Genomic DNA, 18,536 nt, shown 5'->3' with positions numbered 1-18,536 from the left:
GTTTGTTCTCTGTTTTTAAGAGTCTCTTATACTTTGGCTCTCTCCCTCTCTAACCTTTTTTTTTTTTCTTCCCCTCCCCCATGAATTTGAGAACTTCAAATAGCTACTTCCTGTGTGGTCTAGGAACCGTCATGACCCCCACACCCACCCCATCCCCAAGTAAGAACTTGCATGAAAGTGGTCTCAGGTCAGTTATCCATGGCACTGCTCTAGAGAGACATGTGCATGATGATGCAGACCACGTGGGATGCTTACACTACCACCGCCACCACCTCCCAGATAAAAAAGCTCTAGAAGACCATCTCTGTCAAACCTGCAACACCTTTGATTAACAAAATCTTGTTATCCAGAATACAGATACAAAGAAACAAAGACAACCCAATAGTAAGACAAAGGCAGGGGAAGGAGCAAAGGATATGAATAGGCAGTTTCTAGAGGAAACATATGCTAATGGATAAGAAATCAACAAAAAGGTGCTCTACCTTACCAGAAGTCAGTATGTAAATTAAAACGAACAGAAACCACTTAACACCACTTTGGAAAAACAGCTTAACAATAACTAGTAAAGCTAAATATTAGTAATAATTATTCTTGGGAGAAAGCAGCATATGGGCCCAAGGAAACTACACTTTTCTAGGAGGGAAAAAGTGGAGATGTCTCCGTGATCTTTCACTAGAGGGATGGAATAAATTGATTTACTCATGCAGTTGGAATATTATGTCGCGATTAAAAACTAGGTTTTCTTGGGGCGCCTAGGTGGCTTGGTTGAGCAACTCGGTGCTGGGTGTGGAGTCTGCTTGGGATTCTCTCTCTCCTCTGCCCCTCTCCCCGACTTGCATGCACACTTTACACTGTCTAAAATAAACAAAAAAAACAAAACCCACTAAGTTTTGTCAATATGGATGTACTAGTCTGAGCCAGTAGGATGGAGATATAGCTATCTAGATATCTAGATATGTTTCTTAATTTGTCATAAGAAATTGGCTCACATGTTTGTGGAGGCAGAGAAGTCCCAGGATCCGAAGTCAGCAGTTGGAGCACCAGGAGAGCTGATGTATTTCCAATCTGATTCTGAAGGCCTGACAAACCAGAGAGCCCATTGGTATAAGTTCCAGTCCAAGTCCAAAGACAGAGGAAGGCCACTGTCTCAGTTCAAAGACAGTCAAGAGGACAGAAAGCATTCTCTCTTAGTATGCCTTTTTGTTTTAATTCAAGTTGACAGTTGACAATGGACTGACTGAGGCCCAACCACACTGGGGAGGGCAATAGGCTTTACTTCGGTCTATGGATTCAAATGTTAATCTCATCCAGAAAAGCCCTCACAGACGCACCAGGAATGTTTAACCAAATATCTGGGCGCTCCGTGGCCCAGTCATGTTGCCACATAAAATTAGTCAGCACGATGGATAAATAAATGTCAAAAACAATGTTGAGTGAAAATGGCAAGCAAGCTTCAAAAGAATATGTCCCTTTTGATGCCATTAACATTACTTTTTTTAACCCCAAAATAATATTAAGGGCATTTCTATAGTAAAAGTATGGAAACATATACAGCACCAGAAGGATGGATAGTGTTTATCTCTGGGAAGGGAAGATGTGGATAAGGTGGGTAAATGGCATATTTTATTTTTAGTGCTTTAAATACATTTGGGATATTTCAAAAAAATTTTAGTGTTTATATATTATTTATTTTGAGAGAGTATGCACGCATGCAGGAGGAGTCGAGAGAGAGGGAGACAGAATCCCTAGCAAGCTCTGTGCAATCAGTGGAGAGCACAACGCAGGGCTCAAACTCATGAACCTTGAGATCGTGACTTGGGCCGAAATCAAGAGTTAGATGCTTAACCCACTGAGGCACCCGGGTGTTCCTCAAAAGTATAATGCATTGGCAGGGAACTGGAACTTGTTGGGAGTTGGATCAAAGTGGGAGATGAGAATACAAAGATGGCTTGGGGCCATATAGTGAAGGACCTTGACTTTCATGCTGAAGAGTTAAATTTTAGATGGTAGGTTATGGGAGCCCTCAAAGGTTTAAAGCAACAAATAAGTCTTTGAAAATTACTCACGGGGAGGGTATCTAATTGGGACGAGACCTTAGAGGCACAGGAAATGGAAAAGGAGACTATGAATTGACATAGACTGATAGGTAGCAAGGTTACAATCTGTACCACCCTCACCTCAGCCATCTGCAGTTGTTTTTTCTTGTTCAATAGTCTTTTGAAGAGCAGGCCTCACCAAGAAATTTAGCCACAAACCCTAGGCCTATAGAAAACAAAACAAAACAGATTTGGGATCTTTTTTCACTCAAATGACTGCTCTATGAAAGACATCTAGGAAACAATACTAAACTTATTGGCAGCAACAAGGCTCTACTGACAGTAATTTATTATAAGGAATTGGCTGACGGAGTCACAGAGGCATTCCTTCTTATGGCTCCGCCTGGCTACTTTCCTTCACTGTCCCCTCCCTGCAGTAGGGTTCCCAGGACAAACTAGAACCTTGCCAGCAAAGCTGACCTTGACTAACACAGGGTGTAGAGAGCCATGGTGTCCCAGGCCTTGCCCATTACTGGCTCTCTTCTGAGTCTCTGGCCTCTGAATTATAGAAGAAACCAGAGAAAAGCAAACTCAATCAACACACACCACATATTTTACATACATATAAACACACTGGAAATGGTTAACACTAGTCACTTCTGTGTAGGGAAATGATGAGGAATAGAGGGAGTGACAAGGGGTACTTTTACTTATCTCTATTTTTTAAATATTTTACATTGGAAATATATTCATGTATTCAAAAAAAAAAAGCTTACTGGGGCGCCTGGGTGGCGCAGTCGGTTAAGCGTCCAACTTCAGCCAGGTCACGATCTCGCGGTCCGGGAGTTCGAGCCCCGCGTCAGGCTCTGGGCTGATGGCTCGGAGCCTGGAGCCTGTTTCCGATTCTGTGTCTCCCTCTCTCTCTGCCCCTCCCCCATTCATGCTCTGTCTCTCTCTGTCCCAAAAATAAATAAACGTTGAAAAAAAAAAAATTAAAAAAAAAAAAAAAGCTTACAGACTAGTAGATATGATACAAATAAACATCTTTTTCCTTGAACAAAAAAAAACCCAGTAACTATTTTTGAAGCAAGCGTGGCAATAAGTTGATAACAGTTAAAACTGAGGGATGGGTATAAAGGTTTTATTTCTATTCCCTCAGCTTTTGTATATGTTTGAAACTCAACAGATATTTTTATTATACAAGCTATATATATGTGCTCATCGTCAAAAAAGGAATTAAGAAAGTACATGACCTCTCCATTTGCCCCAATAACTATGAATGCTTGGTATACAGCCTTCCAAAACCACTTATCAGATAACCACATGTATACAAATGTTCCTTTTAAAGCAAAAATGAGATCATACTACACATATTCTGCTAGTTTTGACTGATCAACATTCCACTTTGTGGTATACCATTATTCTTTAACTTATTTAACACTCTTTGTTATGGGGCACCTGGGTGGCTCAGTGGGTTGAGCATCTTTCTTCGGCTCAGGCCACGATCTCACGGTTCGTGGGTTTGAGCCCCACATTGGGCTCACTGCTGTCAGCATGCAGTCTGCCTTGGATCCTCTGTCCCCTTCTCTCTGCCCCTCCCCTGCTTGTGCTCTCTCAAAAATAAACATTAGAAATTTGTTTAAAAAAAGATTAAAATATTGCAAATAATATCCTTATACAAATACGCTGTGCGGTTGTATGAATACTTATAAGGCCTAGAGGCTTAGCAGTGAAATAGGTAGGTAAGCGTATAGACACTTTACATTTTTGATAAAGACCCTACAAACTTGTCATTTCCATTAGCAAGAGAATGCTGTTATTTAAATATTAAAAGTGCGGTGAAAGGGTACATAACTGGTTGCTATGGAGCACAAAAGAGGTCTTAAATATCACAACAGGGATCCAGTAGCCAGTGGTTCTCATCTATAAAGTCCAACTCCTACTTTTGTTTCTTGTGAAGTCATTTAAGGGCATACATCTCCTGACACCAGCTTGGGCTATGTTCTGAAGGTCTGCATGAAATACTTTGTTTCATTGCTTTAAATTAAGTTGAAAATTTGTGTTTTTTCTTTAAGGGTTGCCAGGAATATTTCATTTCCGGCAAGTTGAGATTATTTATTTATAATTTTATTGGATGTGATAAGAGAATACAGTCTTTAAGATTCCTACTTTAAATTTGTTTAAGGATTTGTTTTAAAAAATTGTTTTGGAGGGGTACCTAGGTGGCTCAGTCGGTTAAGTGTCCCACTTTAGCTTCAGGACGTGATCTCAGTTTGTGAGTTTGGGCTCCGCATCGGGCTCTGCACTGACGGTGACGGGGCAGAGCCTGCTTGGGATTCTCTCTCTCTGCCCCTCTCCCACTTGCTCACACACTCTCTCAGAATAATAAATAAACTTAAAAATAATAAAATAAAACTTGTTTTGGAATAGTGAATACAAATGTTTCTAAGTGTTCTATGGTCATGGAAAACTGTTCCATATTACATATACACATACATGCACATACACATGTCAGGTTTGTTGTATTATTTCTTCTCAGTCCTTATTCTAGTGCTGTTCAGTTCCAAACAAAGTATAATAAAGTCCCTCACTATAACCATATTTTTATCCTGTTCTTGCATTCCTAGGAATTTTTGCTTTCGCTTCTTAGTTGCTTTGTTGTTTGTTGCAAACAAATTTATGATCATCCTTTCTTCTCAAGTTATTTTTCTTTACATTAGCAAATGATCACTTTATGGTTTAGTATTTTTCTTAATATTGTCACTACTTACATCTGTCTATGTTCTTCAGGAATGTCTTAGCCATCTATTTGCAATTTCTCCTTATTAATGTTTATTAGAAACTACCTACAACTTGGATTTGCTTTTTTAACCCAATCTATTAGTCTTTGTCTTTTAATTCAGTCCATTTAGTGTAATATCTCATGAACTTGATGGTATTCACCTTGACAGCAAATATGTCTATTCTTCTTAATTAAATACAGTTTATGCTCCATAAAGACTTAACAATTGCTTGACGGTTTCGACAAGCTACATTTGAAATGACAGTGGGTGCTCCAAGTGAAAATGACCGTCAGACAATTAGAGGTAAAGAAGCACTGGACAGCTACATATTGGCATTATCTGTTCTATTAGAGATTTTTTTTGTAAGTTTTTATTTAAATTCCAGCTGGTTAGAGGCACCTGGGTGATTCAGTCAGTTAAGTATTCCCCTTTGGCTCAGGTCATGATCTCGCGGTTTGTGAGTTTGAGCCCTGCGTCAGGCTCTGTGCTGATAGCTAGGAGCCTGGAGCCAGTTTCAGATTCTGTGTCTCCCTTTCTCTGTCTGACCCTCCCCCACTCATGCTCTGTCTCCCTCTCTCTCAAGAATAAACATTAAAAAAAATTTTTTTTTTATTTCCAGCTAGTTAACATACAGTATATTAGTTTCAGGTATAGAATATAGTGATTCAACACTTTCATATAACACCCAGTGCTCATCACCCCAAGTGCACTCCTTAATCCCCACTTCCTATTTCACCCATCCCCCTACCCACCTACCCTCTGGTAACCATCACTTTGTTCTCTACAGCTAAGAGTCTGTTTCTTGGTTTCTTTTTTTTCCTTTGCTCATTTGTTTCTTAAATTCCACGAGTGAAATCACATAGTCTTTCTATGACTTATTCTTCTGCTTAGCATAATATTCTCTAGCTCCATCCATGTCTTACAAATGGCAAGATTTCATTCTTTTTTTATGGCTGAGTAACATTCCATTGTGTGTGTGTGTGTGTGTGTGTGTGTGTGCGCACGTGCGTGCCCTATCTTTATCCGTTCATCACTGATGGACACTTGGGCTGTTTGCATAATTTGGCAGTTGTAGATAATGCTGCTATAAACATTAGGGTGCATGTATCCCTTTGAATCTGTGCTTTTGTATTCTTTGAGCAAATACCTAGTAGTGCAGGGGCACCTGGGTGGCTGAGTCCGTTAAGTGTCCGACTCTTGATTTCAGCTCAGGTCATGATCTCACAGTTCATGGGGTCAAGCTCCACATCAGGCACCACGCTGACATCACAGAGCCTGATTGGGAATCTAGCCCTCCCTTTCTCTCTGTCCCTCCCCCACTCATGCTTGTGCACTCTAAATAAATAAACACTAAAAAAAAAAAACCCTAGTAATGCAACTGCTGGATCATAGGGTAGTTCTATTTTTAACTTTTTGAGGAACCTCCATACTGTATTCCAGAGTGGCTACACCAGTTTGCATTCCCACCAACAGTGCAAGAGAATTCCCTTCTCCACATCCTCGCCAGCACCTCGTTTCTTGTTGATTTTAGCCATTGTGACAGGTGTAAGGTTTGCTCATTGTAGTTTTGATTTGCATTTCTCTGATAAGTAAGTCATGTTGGGCATCTGTTCATGTGTCTGTTGGCCATGTGAATGTCTTCTTTGAAAAAATGTCTATTCATGTCTTTTGCCCATTTTTTAATTGGATTGTTTTGGGGGGTGGTGAGTTTTTGTTTTGTTTTTAAGTAATCTCTATACTCAATGTCAATGTCGGGCTTGAACTTACTTATAATCCCAAGATCAAGAGCTGCAAGCTTTGCCAACTGAGACAGCCAGGCACCCAGAGTGTTGAGTTTTATAAGTTCTTTATGTTTTGGATACTAACCCTTTATCAGGTATGTCATTTGCTCTACTGGAGTTCTCCAGAGAAAGGGAACCAACAGGTTAGAGAAACAAAAGTGAGAGTGAGAGACTTATTTTATGGAATTGGCTCACATATTGTAGGGACTGGCAAGTCTGAAATGTGTAGGGCAGGCTAGCAGGCTGGAAATTCAGGTAAGATGGATGACATAATTCAAGATCTACAGGCTAGAGCGGTGCCTGGCTGGCTCAATAGGTGGAGCATGTGACAACTGATCTCGGAGTTGTAAGTTCAACCCCACTTTGGATATAGAGATTGCTTTAAAAAAAAAAATCTACAAGCTGGAAACTCAGGCAAGGTTTCTGGTTTTTTTTTTTTTTAAGTAATCTCTTCACCCAATGTGGGGCTGGAACTTAAATAACCCTGAGATCAAAAGTTGCATGCTCTACAGACTGAGCCAGTCAGATGCCCCCCATGTTAGTCTTATGCAGTATTCCTTCTTTGGGAACTCTCAGTCTTTGCTCTTAAGGCCTTCAACTGATCGATGAGGCCCATCCATATTATGGAGGATAATCTGCATTACTCAAATTACTAAATTACTGATTTAAATGTTGATTACATCTAAAAAATACCTTCACAGCAACATCCAGACTGGTGTTTGACCAAACAACTAAACACCATCGCCTAGCCAAGGTGACGCAAAATTAACCAACACCTCAGCACCACAGCAAAAGATGACCAAATGTGAGTGAATTATATCTAAAACACCTACTTTATATAACAAGTATTTTTAACACTCCTGTTACTATCCTTAAATACAATAATTATTTAACGTACCTACACATAATTTTTTTTTAATCAGCATAATGCCCGAATAGTAATATAAAGCAGTTTTTAAAACAATTTACAATGAAATGATGTCTACATACAAATATTTGGACATAGTTATATTAGCATTCAGATGATTAGCACTTCTGTGCATTCACCATCGATTCAGTGTCTACAAATGCAGATTGTTACGATTAGCATTGTGTCAGAGACTCAAATACCAAGAACAGGCTTAGCCATCAATAGCATGGCTTTGTGAAATGTAGTCTTCCCTCCATTTAAATAAAGTTGCATAGCTAGAGAACTCAGAGAACACTAAACCTGTACAAAAAATACTTTTGTGTTTATATGGAAAAGAGATTACAGGCTTGGCTAATTATAAACTGTCTTTTCACTTATTTGAATATCTATGGGGACATTTAATAGTTGCGCAGGACTTGGGACAACATGTTGTGCCAAGTTTATCGCAGGCATTGCAAGAAATCTAGCATCCTTGGCGTTCACCCACCAAATGCCAGAGATGCTTCCCAATCACAGTGACAAAACACTTTCACCTTGGCTGGGGGGCGGGGGGTGGATACCACTTCTGAGAACCACTGTAGTAAATAGGAAGCTATCAAAGATACTTCCCCCAAGTTTTTCTTTGAGCAATTGGGAAAAAAATGCAGAAAAACATAAAGACTACTTACATACTCCCATTATTTCCAGTACCGAGATTTAACACCTCTATCTAACATTCTATCTTATCCCCAATCGTATTTGTAAAAGAAGTACAAAATTATAGACCTGTGACATTGTGATAGAAGAAATACAGGGGCGCTTGAATGGCTCAGCTGGTAGAGCACATGACTCTTAATCTCAGGGTCCTGAGTTCAAGCCCCACGTAAAAGGTAGAGCTTATTTAAAAAAACAAAACAAAAAACATACTCATTTGCTCTTCTTCACAGGTTGTTGGCACAGAATTTCTAAGACCCCTGTAACCTCCAGAGTGATGACTCTGTGCTAATGAGATGACTTGGTGGGCCCCTAGTTTAAGGATGGGAGCTGATTGCCACAGAACAGGACCAAGGCATGATTAGAGGACTGGAACTTTCAGCCCCACTCTCCCAACCTACAGGTTGGGAAGAAGGGATGGAGATTGAGTTCATCACCAATGGCCAATGATGATTTAATCAATCATGCTTATGTAATAGGACCTCCACAAAAACGCTAAATAATGGGGTTCAAAGAGCTTCTGGGTTGGTGAACACACAATGGTGATCTTAGGGTGGTATGCCTTTACCCTGCCCTAATTCTCTCTTCCATTCGACTGTTTCTGAGTGGCATCCGTTATAATAAACCAGTAACAGTAAATAAAGTGTTTTCCTAGTTTGGCTCTGTGAGCCATTCTAACAAATTATCAAACCTAAGGAGGAGGTCATGGGAACTGAGTTGCAGCCAAGTCACGCAGAAGTGGGGGTAACCCAGGGACCCACTACTTGTGATTGGCATCTGAACTGGGGGACAGTCTTAGGAGACTGAGCCCTTACCTGTAGGGTCTATACTAACTCCAGGTAGCTAGGAGGACTGAATTATGGGATACTTAGCTGCTGTCTGCAGAGCTGGGAGAATTGTTTGGTGTGGGAAAAACACATTTGGTGTCAGAAATCCTGTGAATAGAGGAAACAATTGTCAATTTAAAACGCCTTCAACCTCTGCCCTACTCCACCTCACTTCACCCCCAATATAACTTCTGAGTTTAGTGTGTCTTTTCAATCTATTTTTACAATTTTATCCACAACACGGAGTATGGTTTTTCCCATGGGTTTGTGACACTCTATCATCCTCAATTTCTCACACATACATATGATCTGTTTCTGAGCTTATTATATTATGCCAATGATCTATTCGTCTACTCCTGCACTATAATGCCACATTTCTATTACTCTAAGCTTTCTACTATGTCTTGATATCTGGTAGGATCAACCCATCTTCTTTGTTCCTCTTTAAAACTGTCTTAGCTACTTGTGCTTTTAAAGATTTTTTAAAAGGAAAAGTGGTATTTTCTACAGACATGTGACCCAGCATAGGACAGTGAAGAATCCAAGAAATCTTACTGGAAAAAGAGAAGACAGGGAAGTAGAGAGGATGTTCTATTCAGAAAGAAAGCACAAACAGGCACGGAACAAGAAACAGCATGTGATCATATAGGCAATTGATATTAAAGAACATAAAGCATGAAGTAGAAACATAAAGTGGGTCAGGTCTTAAGGACCTCATATGCCATGCTAAGGAGTCTGGACTCAACTCTACGGGTGAGAGTCTTAACCTATTGTTTATGATAGAGCTTCAGAGAAGATTGAAAGCAAGAGAGTGCCATAATTTAGTTAGTTCCAAATAGAGATCTAGGATAGCAATGTGGCAAATAAATTAGATGAGGTCAAGATTGGAACCAAGACCCCTAAAAGGCTTCTGCAAAATTGTAAGCAAGAAATGGAAAGGACAGAACTGATTAAGTGGATGCTTAAATAGTAAGAATGAATAAGACAATTACTTGGTTGGGAGTAGGATACAGGGAAATCTATTAAAACTCTCATTTCTGACTTGGATGATAACATCATTAACTAAAATAGGGAGAAAAAAATAGGTCCTGGAGACAAGGAATGCGATTAGTTGTGAACATGTCAAGTTAGGGGACTATGAGATATTCAAGTGGATATGTCACACAATTGGATAGAGCTGAAGCTCCAAAGGTCAACCTAGACGATACAGATTTGGAGGTCAGCAATAGGGATGCATAGCTGACATTTATTGAACGCTTATCATACGCCAAAGAAATACTTAACATGAATTATCTCATTTAATCTTGAAACTAATCTTTTAAATTAGGAACTATTATTTTTTAATCCACCTTAAACAGAGGTAAACTGAGGAATTAAGAATAAGCAACTGGACTACTGTAATACAGCTAGAATGGTAGAGCTGGGATACCAACACCGAGTACTTAACTATTCTTGTAATGTTAAAATCATTGAGTGCCTAGAATAATCCAGGAAAAACATATAGAATGAGAGAAATGGTCTAAAAACAAAATTCTGAAGCACATCAGTGTTTAAAGTGGGCAGAAATTCCCAAAGGAAATCAAAAGAAAAAGTCAAAGGCATAGAAGGAAACGAGAGTGGTCCCTCCCTAGGGCCAAAGTCCAACTTCAGTGCAGCAGAGAAACAGCCAGGGAAGGACTGAAATCATCAGTGGGTATGGCACAACAGAGGCCACATTAACCAGGAGTTTCAACACAACTGTGGAGGTGGAACGAATTTTAAGTCTGTGGAAGTGGCACCATGTGGAGTTCTCCTTAAATAATCTTGAGCAAGTTCACATACTGAGAAGGAAGAATGTGAATTAGAGACAACTAATGGAGCAAGGTCTGGGATTGAAAAGGGTAATGAGGGAGGCAAAGACCGCAGCAGAGCTGTTTGAAGGATCTGTGATGGGCACAGGCTAGACAGGAAATCAGTTTAGGTCAAGAAAGGGCTGAAAGACTGGAAGAGAACAGAAGGTAGCAAAAGACCTGAAGTCTCCAAGTTCCAGAGAGGGTGGAAATGAGAAGGTAAGAAAGCTTCTCAAAAAGACTGATGTAAGAAAAAAGGGGGGGAGGAAAGGGGTGAAACAGAAGTCGGAGAGAAAAAAAAAAAAAGACCGATGTTCCACTTTTTTTTTTTTAGGGAGTGGGAGGGGCAGAGAGGGAGGGAGAGAGAATCTTAAGCAAGCTCCACACCCAGCACTGAGCCCAACCTTGAAATCAGGACCTGAGATGAAATCAAGAGTCAGACGCTTAACCTACTGAGCCACCCAGGTGCCCCTATGTTACATGTTTTGAAAGTGCACAGGGGAGCTTGGAGAATGGTAGTGACCCTACCATACAGGCAAGTGAGAAAGCAGAGAAGGCGAAGCAAAGTTCTTGGTTAACACACCGAGAGAGGATGGGAGTAGAAGGGCTGGTGGTATAGGAAAGCTGAGGTTTTTTTAATCACAGAAGAGGGCCTTTAGGTGACAGGTTTAGGAGTCGGACAAAAGTCAGAACAGTATGCACATGAGAGAGACAAGTGTCCAAGAGGATTGTTATTTTGGGCGATTACCAAGAATGACGTGAACCAGCAAGACTCAAAGCTCAACATGGAATGGTGGCAAGAACAGCTCTTTTCATAGTTGGGTTTTACCTTGAATGCACAGTTTTCTTTCACATCCTCTTCACAACTTTGTGAAAAGACCTGCAGGTAGATTTCCTATGTGAAATCAATCCTATGCTAATACTACACCCCCTGAGTTTAAGGAGCTGGACTGCATTACTATAAGCTGCCCAACAATTCTTCCCTTTGAGAACTAGGCCTCCTTCACTTTGGGCAATTTTGACAGGGCTGTTAAACAAGGGCTTCTGCCTTCCTTAACTGAGGGGTGCACCGCTGGCCGTGAGCTTGCCAGAGTACTTGTCAATTACCTTGACACAGTAATTGGTGCTGGAATGGTCACAGACCAAAGAAGAGCTTTGGTCTCTACAGAGTCTTTTCAGGGGATTTATACAGAGGCTGAGACAGTCTCTTCTGACATCATGAGTTGATACTACCACTCCTAAAACTGCACACCCCCATTTCATGGGTGCTAAGAACTCAAAATATAGAAATCCAGTCTGTGACTAGAAAACAGGTAGTCAAGGCCCCACCTCTGTAGCCCATACCCTATTTAAGTACACAAAAATACCAAGACACAGACACGGCAAAATATTTAATGTCTGCTTTATCCTCCCATTCCTGTTGTGATTCAACAGCCTCCCCAAGATGGAGTATCAGAGAAAACATGGGCACTTTTTCTCAGCAGGATTTGGAAACCATTAAGGCCCTAGTTCTCTTGACTTGGAACCGAGTGCAGGTGAGATCGTTCCACAGCATGCCTCAGGCCTCTCTGTTCAAGGAAAATAGCCCCCCGGTTCTACGGGACTCCTGAGGTCTTCTGTTCTTCTGCAGCCTGGCGCCGGAAGCTGCGCCGCTGGAAATAGTGGTAGACTCGGGCACTGCAGAGGTAGCCCCCGTACACAGTGAGGAGCATCATGGAGGTAGAGAAGGTCTTGTAGCCAATGTCAGCTAGTTGCTTGGCAGTTGGCATGTTGTCCCCTACAAAGACAGACTGGATTTAGACCCAAGGATACGGCCTCACCTGCCCAGCCCACTTCTCTGCTTAAGGCCATTCTACAACTTCTGCATCCTGCTTAGTCTGTCTGTACTCTACTCTGGATGGCCGCTACACCCACGCAGAGTCTTATACTGGAAGATACTGTTCAAGAACTCTTAAGATTCAAAAAGAAAATATAGTCTGCATATGAGATACAAAAACACAGCTAGAAAGAGGTGCATTTGAATGACATCACAGGTAACACCCGGCCCACTATGTTTGTGGGGATAAGTGACTGGTATGAACCACCCAGAAATGTTTGTAACTGGTATGACTGTAAGCACGCATCAATTTTTCTGGCTAGTAGGGAATGAATGGGGGTAGTCAGAGATTAAACGAGAGCAGGAGTTCTCTCTGGGAGATCAAATGGGAAACTTCTACGCTATATCCAATTTGTTTTCCCATAAAACCAATCTTGTTCACAGTGGTTAAGTTCCCAGGTGATCCCTCAAGCATCTGTTTAAAGCCATAATATACCTGAAATAATGCCAACAGTATGTTTACACTATTTCAATTATACTTAACCTTCTACAACTTTAATTCCAAGTTCCAAACATAATTCCAAGAACCTATCCTAAGGGTTAAAAAGAAACTGAGTCCCCAACAAATTGTTAGCTCACATTTGCATGAATAAATTACTTCTAATTTAACTGTTCCCTAGATACTCTGAACTAGAGAACAAGATAAAGTTTAGCATGGGAATCTTTCATCCTGAACAAAATGTTCCTCAATTTGGGACTATGAATGTGTTCTTAGGCTCCTCTCTGTTGAGGGACTTGAAATTAAAAGACTGACTGAAATTAGCGAGAACGGGTTGCTTAAAAGTCAAGAATTTGGAAGAAAAGCTCAGGATTGGCTGGTTTAGGGGGTCAAGAGTAGGGTGAGGCAAAGAAGAGCTTCTCACAGCAAGCTCTATGGGCGAAACACTGCCTTTGAGCCAGTTCCTAAGGGTGGAACCCAAGCTGGGCTGAGGCACAGCTTCCCTGAATTCTAATTCCAAATGACTATGGAAAGTGACATTACATAGAGGAAGAAAACCAAATGGCACAGGTTCAGGCGAGAAAGAGTTGCGTTCTTGGTTATCTGAGGCTTGAAAGGGACCCTGAGCTGTGAGACAGTGAAGAAAACACACATACCTCGAGCTAAGGTGGTAGACAAGATCCCAGGAAAGAGACCTGCAACCTTCAACCTCCGTCTCACTTATTCCTTCTCCACCTATCCCCTATTATCCCGGCCAAATGCTAACCAGTTATAGGACCACTTCTTCGAGGGGCTGGAGGAAGAAGGCTGGAAGCATTCACCAGCTAACAAAAGTAAAAGGATGGTACAGCTTGGCTAGAAGAGCGACAGAAGACCTACTAACAGATGTAATTTTGGTGTCTAGAACCTCACTTTCGTTTCTTATCTAATCCAACCTGAGATTTCTATGTTCAAGCTAACAAAAACTCTCCATAGACCCTGAGCTAAGGCAGGCAGTAGAAATGGAGAGGAAAGATGCACAAGTTATTTTGGAAGAATGTGATTTATTAACGGAATGGATTAGGGTAAAGCTGAAAATATCTCCAAGGTAGCAAATTAGGAAACTCTGTGGATGGGATAATAGGGATAAGAAATGGAAAGAAAAAGGTGTGTATCACTGTGCGTATGGGGGTGGTAGTGGCAGTGAGTAGCAGTCAAGTTCATGAGATGGATTTTGGGTATGTTAAAATTCAGATGTTCAACACAACATTCATATGATAATGCCTACCAGGCAGAAAGACATGCAAATTGGACCAGATCTTGAGAGAGAGACTAGGCTATAGATACAGAGGTTAACAGTGACACCAAAGCAGAGGATAAAACCAGAGAGAGAAACCAAGGGAACGCTGGTTTGAAGAAGAAAAAGAGTTCACGAAAGAAGGCAGGTGGAAAATTCCAGAAACATCTGGGAAGGCTTTTTCATTTAACTACACCTCCCTTCCTGGTTGCAAATCACTGCAATCAAGTCACTGCCACTGAGTTATCCATCCCACCTGTGAGCCAGAATGAAAACTGGGAATCACCACTCCAAGTTAAGTGCCATGAAGACTGGTCAGATGAGATCATCAGATGGGAAACGATAACTCGATCATGGGTAAACAAACCTAGGGTAGAAGTCAATTTAGTGCACTGATTAAGTGAAAGCACAGATCCTTTTTTTTTTTTTTTTTTAAATAGGCTCAAGCCCAACATGGGGTTCGAACTCATGACCCTGAGATGGAGAGTCCCATGCTCTACCAATTGGGCCAGCCAGGCACCCAGTTAAAGCACAAATTCTCAGCCAGAGTTCCAGTAGAGCCACCAACACCACCTCCCAAGTTTCATGTGTCTATGTATTTTTCTAGGACAGAGAGAAATACATTACTAGAAGGGTAACTTTTTACCTCAAAGAATTCTTGTGATTTTCTGGTTAAGGGAACAGAAGTAAAGGTGCAGCAGCTTGAGAACGTTAACAAGATCAAGGAAATTCTAATTATATTTTGTTTATTGATAAGATACAGATATGTTTTAAAAAGGAAAAGGCTGGTGGCTAACCTGAGAATAAAAAAAGAGGTGGATAGGATGGAACAAGATCCAGGATGACTCAAGAAAAAGCAAAATTAGAAGCCCAGGTAGAAGGATTTACCTTGGAAATGAAAGAAACTTGTGAGGTTAGCAACACACTCTCATATGAGAGACATCCATTTTCTTTAAAAAAAAAAAAAAAAGAAGAAGAAGAAGAAGAAAAAGAAAGAAAAGAAAAAAGCTCAAAGCCGGGTCTGTTATGGGGTGATGGGGTTAGACTGAAGTTTTCAAAAAATAGGGAGGTTAAAAAAAAAAAAAAAAACAGGGAAAAAAAACACAAGAACCAGTATGAAAAATTCCATAGGAGTGCAATCTGCAAAGTTCTGGCTCTTCTCTTTTTCTGCCCCCTAAACATGGGAGTACTTCAAGACTCGAGTTTCTCCTCTGGAAATCATTTCCTCAAATGTGTTCCAGCCACCTCCGCCTAGATTTACTCATTTATCTGTCTACCTTTTACTCGTACTATGAAGGCCACAAAGAAGTACATGGCTTCTGTCACAAAGCAGCTATGGTCTGATGGGGAAAAGCCATACATCCCAAATCCTGTTACCTAAGGCAGAAGACGGAGCGGATCAGAAGAGAGGCAAAGTGAGAGTTCAGAGAAAAGGTGGGGGCTCAAGAAAAGTTAGCAATAAGCTGGGGAGGGGGTGTGCGGCTCTTTTAGATGCGCAGGCAGGATTTACACCAGTAGAGAATAAGGAGGGGGAGAGCATTCGAGGAACCGAAAGCAGCGAGTGGAGCTGTTTAATCGATAAGCACGAAGGGTGCCCGGCGAAAGCCGCGTATCAAGGCGCAGCCGACTGTAAGGCAGGGAAGGGTCCGAGCTACCGAAGTCAGAGCATGGAGGGCCAAGGCGCGGGGTTGGAGTCAAGGTTTCACGGAAACCTATGGCTGTCGGGGGCCTGTAGGGCTGCAAGCGGGGCAGATGGCGGCTCGCGCGGTTCGCGGCGCAGGAAACGCGGTGATCTCAAGGGCACCGAAGACGGGGGCTTGCCAAGATGGGTTAACAAAGGCCGATCCAAGACCGGGCGCCTCAGCGGACAGGCGGCCCCTGCGGGACCCTCGCAACGGTGTACCTGGATGTTGCAGCTCCCCGGCGTCCAACCTCGGCCTCTGCAGGCAGCGTCAGGCCGCCGCAATCTGCGCAATTTCCTAGCGCAGCCGGACTCAGCAACCCTGACCATGTATGCGTTATTGGCATAGACCTGGGGCGCTATTGGCGCGGAAAGCCACCCTTTCCGCCCCCCCACCCGACCCGCTTACCCTCTAGGACTCCGCTCCGGACGCCAGAGATAGCAGCGCGCGTAACACTACACAAAGCCACCCACCGAGGATGCAGCTCTCGTTTGCCGCAGCTCGGCTGGTTCCCGCCTTTGTGCTTCCGGGCCAGTCACCCTTACTACGCATCCTCAGACGAGTCTTCCTTTCGGAGAGCACCGTTGCATTCTGGGGGTTGTAGTCATTGTCCATTGAGAGAGGGTCTTTGGCGACCCAGCTATAGAACCGGAACTTTTAGGGATACACAGTCAAGATAGAAAACATAACCTTTCTCTTCGACTCAGAGAGAGTCAGCCAATCCCTAGCCTAGGCGCGGTGACGCCCCCGGAGCTGGTAGATTCTCTAGGGGTCAGCCCGCTGGAGGTGGGCCGCGCTCCCCCTAGAGCCTGGAGCTGCCCTCTTCCGCGTGGCCGGCTTTGGCCGAACTCAGGTAGGAACCGGTACGCACTGCGAGGCCTGGACCGCCAAGAATGCTACAGGTTTGGCTAGGGCCACAGAGTGGGTACGAGGGACGAATGTCTGACGTTTCCGGCCAGTGCGTGAGCTCCCCGCTTGCAGGAGGAGTGGTGAAGACCCAAAGACGCACTGGGAAGGGAGTGTCACTTGGGGGAAAAAGGACCGCATGGGTACCCTGCCAGGGGCCCAGAGTGGCTGGGATTATCGAGGGGGGATTTCCGGGTTTTTTTCTTCATTTTTTTTCCTGTGGCATGAGTGAAAATCTATACATGCAGTGATACACCACAGCATACACACTGCCACGTGCGCTGAAGCGCCCCCCTCCCCCCCAACTCGTTTCTGGAAAAACCACGATTTATTGAGTAGACAAGTAGTAGGCTTGATTGGAAGGCCCAGATTGTTAAGTGTGCAGTGAACAAAAGTAGGCAAAGGTGTCGGACTACCTAACAAGGTCGCAGCGGCAGCTGAACGCAAAGAGCTGTCTTTCTGTCCCCACTTTGACCTCCTGGGGAGGAGCTCTGGTTTCAGTCAGTGTCCGGACCTGGGCCCAGCCAAATCTGGGGTGGCTGTGCCCCTCACTCCTGCAGCCTGATGCAGGCAGCTCTGCCCTTTACTTGTTAAGGCAGTGTGAATCCTCGAGGGCTGGGACTGAGAGGAGCCTGCCTCCCTGGTTTGGCACAGAGTAAGAAAGGGTTAACATAATGCTGGCAGAACCACAGTGTGCCAGGTGCTGCCACATAGGAAGCTGAGATCCTCTGCTGAACATGGCTGGAGGCTGGCAGGCCCATAGGGCCTATTTATAGCCAGGGGTCCAGGCTGCTGACCTGTGACATTCCCTGGCTGCCAATCCTTCCTGAAACAAGGCCAGTTCAAAGCACACTCCCTCCTCCCCTTCCCGTTCTTTCCTCATCACAGGGGGTAGGGTGGTTTTAATTTTTCCCTCCTTGAGTTTCCCAGCTCCAGAGGTGCCCAAAGTGGTCAATACCTCAGGAGAAGTCCTTCAGATGACAAAGGAGAGCTGGCCTTGGAATGTCAGGAGCCATCAACATGGACTTGCTCACCCTTACTTCCCTATCCCAGATTACCCTTTGGGCCACTCTCTGGCCCCCTGATGCAGGTGTTGGTTAGTTGCCCTGGCTGCTCTGGGGGCAGCTGAGAAATAGGTATAGGGTTTGGGAGGAGAAAAGGGGTGGAGCTAAGGATGTCCTTGGGAAGACAGCGGCAGGAGGGACCCAAATGACACCTCCCCCCACTAGAGCTCCAGAGAAGAGAGGCGGAGCAAATTCAAAGGTCATAGGGAGCAGAGTGATCTGAACCAGCTATGAAAAGGTGTAGCTGTCAGCAGATTAGGTTCCTGCTCCCCAAAGAGGGCCCTGGCCGGGAGGGTGAGGGAAGGCTTAGAAAGGTCATGCATGATGGGGAGAAGCTAGCAAGAACTAGGAAGTCCCCGGGGAGAATGACAAACCCCAGGGCCAGAGATGCCAGCATGGCAGCAAGTCTGGTGCCAGGGCAGCCTGGGGGCGGG

The 18,536-nt window shown here is 43.2% G+C and overlaps 1 protein-coding gene, 1 long non-coding RNA gene and 1 other non-coding gene across 5 annotated transcripts in view; all 3 read right to left on the bottom strand.

The window, feature by feature from the left end:
- Nucleotides 1-7,760, bottom strand: part of LOC128316397 (uncharacterized) — a 43,776-nt gene extending 36,016 nt beyond the window's left edge. For both annotated transcript variants that reach the window (XR_008300245.1, XR_008300244.1), the window contains exon 1: nt 990-7,760. This is a non-coding gene — a long non-coding RNA (uncharacterized LOC128316397). The remainder of the gene's footprint in view (nt 1-989) is intronic.
- A 4,475-nt stretch (nt 7,761-12,235) lies between these two features.
- On the bottom strand, nt 12,236-18,447 carry LOC106969234 (cytochrome c oxidase assembly protein COX14). Of its 2 annotated transcripts, XM_015065744.3 has the most exons (3): nt 16,541-18,447; nt 16,354-16,453; nt 12,236-12,636 (listed from the first exon to the last, which is right to left on the bottom strand). In XM_015065744.3, the coding sequence occupies exon 3, from the start codon at nt 12,626-12,628 to the stop codon at nt 12,455-12,457; it is 174 nt and encodes a 57-aa protein (XP_014921230.2). In that variant the 5' UTR covers nt 12,629-12,636; nt 16,354-16,453; nt 16,541-18,447; the 3' UTR covers nt 12,236-12,454. The 2 variants fall into 2 exon arrangements, with proteins under 2 accessions (XP_014921230.2, XP_014921229.2); XM_015065743.3 differs by lacking the exon at nt 16,354-16,453.
- TRNAE-CUC (transfer RNA glutamic acid (anticodon CUC)) lies at nt 14,896-14,968 on the bottom strand. The gene has a single exon. It is a non-coding gene; the product is annotated as a tRNA-Glu (tRNA).
- Nucleotides 18,448-18,536: the final 89 nt, after the last annotated feature.

Source organism: Acinonyx jubatus, chromosome B4 (genome assembly GCF_027475565.1).
Source record: "Acinonyx jubatus isolate Ajub_Pintada_27869175 chromosome B4, VMU_Ajub_asm_v1.0, whole genome shotgun sequence".
Lineage (NCBI taxonomy): Eukaryota > Metazoa > Chordata > Mammalia > Carnivora > Felidae > Acinonyx > Acinonyx jubatus.
This window is presented reverse-complemented; position numbering and strand designations above follow the sequence as displayed.